The sequence below is a fragment of the Metarhizium robertsii genome (genome assembly GCF_000187425.2).
Source record: "Metarhizium robertsii ARSEF 23 chromosome Unknown MAA_Scf_3, whole genome shotgun sequence".
Classification (NCBI taxonomy): domain Eukaryota; kingdom Fungi; phylum Ascomycota; class Sordariomycetes; order Hypocreales; family Clavicipitaceae; genus Metarhizium; species Metarhizium robertsii.
In genome coordinates, this window is record NW_011942171.1 from 435778 (window position 1) to 440531 (window position 4754).

Genomic DNA, 4754 nt, shown 5'->3' on the forward strand with positions numbered 1-4754 from the left:
GTGCCCGATATCTGATTCCCCGCGACGCCCGTTGGCGCGGCACGCCAAACGGGTGTCCCTCTCCCCGCAGCCGCGGCTTGGAGGTGTGTGGAGAGCAGATTAATGAGGTATGACTTCCCGGTGCCACCTCCACCATCCACATGGAGCAGCAACTGAGAAGGCTCCTGATTCAGAAAGTGGTCCATCACCGTATCGTATACTAAGCGCTGATCTCGATTTAGGGAATCGCGGGCTTCCAATGGCTGATGATCCACATCAAGGCCAAGGCGGTTTCCCGCTTTGCGCTGCTTCCAATAGTCACCATTGAGAATGCCATTGTCGGTGTACCGTCCAACGTGGGGGGCCCAATCATAATTGACGTCAATGTCGGGGGCCCAATCATAATTGACGTCGATGTCTCGGCAGCCAAGGATGTCGATATCCTCTTCTTCCAGTGGGCGGTCGGGAAGCATGCGGGCGAGTTCATGCCAGTCCTCCTCTACAATGGGCTCCTCATGAACATCAAGCTCAAATTCATCGTCCTCGGCCCTCAATTCATTCGTATCTGGCTCCCCATAGTAATCATCCGCATGGGTGTCGTGGTACTGTCTGCAGCGCTTGTACGCAGTCGCGAAGGAATCGAACCGCTGCTCGCCCACAGTGAGCAACTCCTCTGGAGAGCGATGTGGATGAGCCATCATCAATTTGACACGGCAAAAGTCATTAAACTGGGGAGAAGCCTCCATGGACCTGTATCGAGGGAAGTAAGACAGGACTCTCTTCTTCGCGTTAGCAGCCAGTCTCCTCCACGTCTTGAGATTGTACGATTGCAGGTACTCGAGATAGGTCACATCTTCATGTTGGTCATTTCTCTCCAGATATTTCCTATAGCTGCCGACGGTCTCGTTGACATCTTCATCCACGCGATACGAACGCGCATGTTGCTCCAACGGGCGACAATCCACGGAGACGACCGTTCGAGTGCCTTCCTGCAGCGGGATGTTAAGCAGCAGATGGGAAATCTCCTGCGCGGAGTAATCCCTCTCGGCAATCAGCTTATTCATTAGGCGAGAGGAGAAGGATAACAGGGGCTGAAGGTGTGCCGTGTGCGGCAAAACCTGGTCTGCAAGTTTACAGTAAGGCTCAGTCTTCTTCTCAGATTTGCTGCAATACTTGGCAGCGTACGTAATAACCGCCTGTAAGCTGGTGCAGGGAGATATATCGATATTGGCTAGCCAGCCTAGGACAATAGCGGGATTGAAGTGGTTCATGAGGTTGTCATTCCGGGCTGCCTCGAAGACGTAGTACGACCTTCCCTCCTTCCTGATAACTGCGGCCAGCTCCCGCAAGGCGCGAGGGAAGTCAAAACGACACTCCCTCTCGGGATTGGCGACGTTGGCCGCCTCGATATCTGCAGCAGCCCCTTCCATATCCCTTGCCAGGTCGCCGGTTCTCTTCCTCACACGCAGGCAGTACGTCGTATTGCACCTGTGACGCTGGCACCGGTTGACAATTTGTGAGAGCCGCAGGAATGTCATCTCTATGCTCAGTGGATCTACGCTCAGGGGATTACCCTCACCCTGAGGCACAGTCCTAGTCGGCTCGGGGTTAATGGCAGTGACGTGAAATCCCCACGTGCGTGCAAATACATCGCGACCGGCTTCGTCCTCCATGTCGGCTCCAGGGCAATTCTCCATCCAGTACAGGCCATGGTTGTGCGGACTACCACGCCCTTGCCACTCGTACCGATCCCAGTAATCCGTGATTTTGAACTTCTTGCTTAACACGATATCTCGAAAGAAGCAGTATCGGTGGTAGAAGTGGAAAACAGCAATGTGAGGGTTCTGCCGCAATAGCTGCCGCGACAGAGCCATCCTCTCCGGCTCGGAGGCGGCGAGCCAGTCTTCATACCGGGGCATGTGTTGGTAGAGACTCCGCCAGTGTAAATCAGCCGGGCTAAAGGTGATGAATGCTCCAGGACAACCAAGGTTATAGGCGTAGGCCTCGAGCTCCTGCCTCTTTCTGTTCCAGAAGGGACGCGTGCCGCGAATAGACACCGCATGTCTTGTGATCGAGTTGATCAGCGCCAGCGCCTCGGGGTCCTCGCTGTGCTCCAACGCCTGAATAAGCTGCTCCCGAGTGAGCGGTTCATGACTGCCCCCCTTGTGTTGTTTCACGAAAAATTTGGACCGGGCACGTGCTTGTGACCTCATCAGAGTATTGAATGCGACGAAGCGGAAGGTCGGGTGGCATGCAAATCGCCCGTCGTGCCAGCGCATCGCATGCTCGATGTAATCCTTGTAGTCAATGGAGCGTAATCGAGGCTCAACAAAGTCGGCTCTCCCTTCAGGGAAGAGGCAGGGGAGCGCTAAGGAGAGTAGAGCATGAGAGCGATTGAACTCATTAATTGGCGTGCGCCGTACATTCGGAAGCTGCAACTCGTGCTGCGCCTGGAAGGTTTCGGCAAGTCCTGGATCAGCTTCTGGTTCTCCGGCGAGAATAGACCGCAGAGCATCGAGCTCCGTGTCCTTGGCCAAGAGGTCGGGCACCGCAGCCTCGTCCTCCAGGTCAGGCTCTGCCTCTTGATCTTCCCCGGGTCCAACATCGACAGCCTCCACTTGGCTTTGGGGGATAGCATCCAAGACATTGCCGTCCTGAGGCAGTTGGCTCAGTCGTTCTTCGTCGATGGTGATGCATCGATAGCCAGGGTGATGGCGGCGGAGGTAGTTCAGCCATATGGCAACCGGCCGGCGGCGTACACGGAACTGGCGGATGAATTGCCGGCTAAGATTTGCATGGGACGACGTATTGGCAGGACGGAGTAATACAGTGTTCAACTCTTGCGGCAAAAGCGGAAGTTGGTTATACACCAAGCCAACCTCACGGAGAAAGTGAACAACATGTCCCCGATATTTGTACTGCTGGCCTCGCACGAGCATAATATTCACATGGACGTGAACACGGGCTATCAAAGACTCTTCGGCAGGTGTAAGCTGAGGCAATTGAGTCGGTACGGGGCCAAAATCCAACTGGTTGTCCACAGAGAAGAAGTACGGCTCTGCGGGGCCGCGTTTCTCATCCTGTCGATAGCAACGCGCACAAATGCCATCGCAACCGATCTTCATCTGGAACCAACGCTCTTGGCATCGACCACAAAATTGCATTTGGTCATTGTCCAGCTTTGTCCAGAACTCTCGGAGGATTGCATTATCGCGACCAGTTAGGGCCGCAGCCTCGAGGTCTCCATTCCACACCGGGTCTTGTGCGTGAAATACCGCCGATTCTTCAGGCGGAATGATCACTGGGCTCCGATACCGTCGTGGCGACCTCGACGATCGAGTTTGCCTGCGAGATTGTCTTGGTCGCCCTCCTCTACCAGGGGCAGGACCACGGCGACCACGCCTTGGTTGTGCGGAAGACTGCCGCAAACGACGGCGAAGAGGGCTTTTCTCCACCGAATCATCCTCCTCATCGTTCTCGTCTTCGTCCCCTAGATCGGAATCAGACTCTACCCCCAATTGTTCGAGGTACCTCCGTGGTCGAACAGGTGAAAGAAGCAAGTTGAAATAGTCCTCAACGTCAATATCGGATTCAGAGAACTGTCCCCGGTCATCCCCTTCCATGGTTATCCCATCCCCATCCAGAGACCCACTCGGCTGTAGTCGATGTTGACTCGCATCTGCGTTTCGTCGTTAGCTCGAGCAAACTGCCACCACAGCAAAAGGATATCTTCCACAGGGCACTCCAAACCTTGAAAGACGCCGAGCTGAGATATGTTGGGAGTCAGCGATACGGCTTCCCCAGCACGGCGTCGTGAACGGTGGTCGCGCTGGATAGCGGCCTGCTTGGCCCTCGCCCTGGCCTTAGAGGAATCATCCTGCGAGTCCTTCCCGCCCTTGTGGAATCTAGCAGCCAAGTAAGAGTAGTCTGCACCAGTTGTGCTGCTTCGAACACTGGATGGATCAGAATGTGAGGCGATTGGATGGGTCGTTAAGAGAGGAGAGGGAGCTAGAGCCCGGAAGACCTGCGAGCTTTGTTGGGTTGGTGGAACTGGCGTCCCCAGCACTACGTGCGGCTGGCTAGTTGGCTCCCCGAATAAACTCCTAGCTGTATCAAGTTGCCGCATCTTCTCTGGCGATGTTGGCCGGGTTCCAGACCTCTCGTTGGCAGGCGATAGGCCAGCATCTCCGTCGCTTCTCTTCACGGGATTTCTCTCAGGTGAGGATGGACGGACTGCGACGCTCCGCAGCGTATGAAGCACAACATTGGATCTAGAATGCTTCATTTAATGAGGATTAAGAGTCTTAGACGAAGAAGGCACGGCTTACATGAGAAACGCGTTGGTTACGGCAGTCTAAACATTGCTTAGTTGGGGGAGCAGACCGCCTCTTGGCCGTGAAGTAGCGCTTCGGTTTGTCCTCGCCACAGCGAGCACAAACGAGGAGCAAATCATTAGAGAGCTCTTCAGTGTTAAGACCGACACTCATTACTCAATTAGTGAGCCCATATCGAGATCCGTAGAATTGAGGAGACGAATTGACGGCGCGCTGCTGGTGCAGCAATGAGTAAACAAACAGTTGCACACAGGGGCAAGCTTTGGCAGGTCAATCTTCAGGGGCCGGTATCGATAAGTCCCACTCTTTTAGAGCCGTCAGCCAGTTGCGCGTGGTTTTGGCCATGGCCATACAAACTTTAGACCAATCAGAACCCAGAAAACTTATTTTCCCTTTCTGCACCAAACCCTCATATTCAGGAAAACTTATGGATTAATGTAG

The 4754-nt window shown here is 54.5% G+C and overlaps 1 protein-coding gene across 1 annotated transcript in view; it reads right to left on the minus strand.

Moving 5' to 3' along the window:
• MAA_00364 (ATP-dependent DNA helicase PIF1) overlaps positions 1–4264 on the minus strand; it is a gene marked incomplete at both ends in the record, with an annotated part of 4483 nt that extends 219 nt beyond the window's left edge. Inside the window, 2 exons of the mRNA XM_007818362.2 lie at positions 51–3658; positions 3730–4264. Of these exons, the coding sequence (XP_007816553.2) occupies positions 51–3658; positions 3730–4264 (4143 nt within the window). The remainder of the gene's footprint in view (positions 1–50; positions 3659–3729) is intronic.
• Positions 4265–4754: the final 490 nt, after the last annotated feature.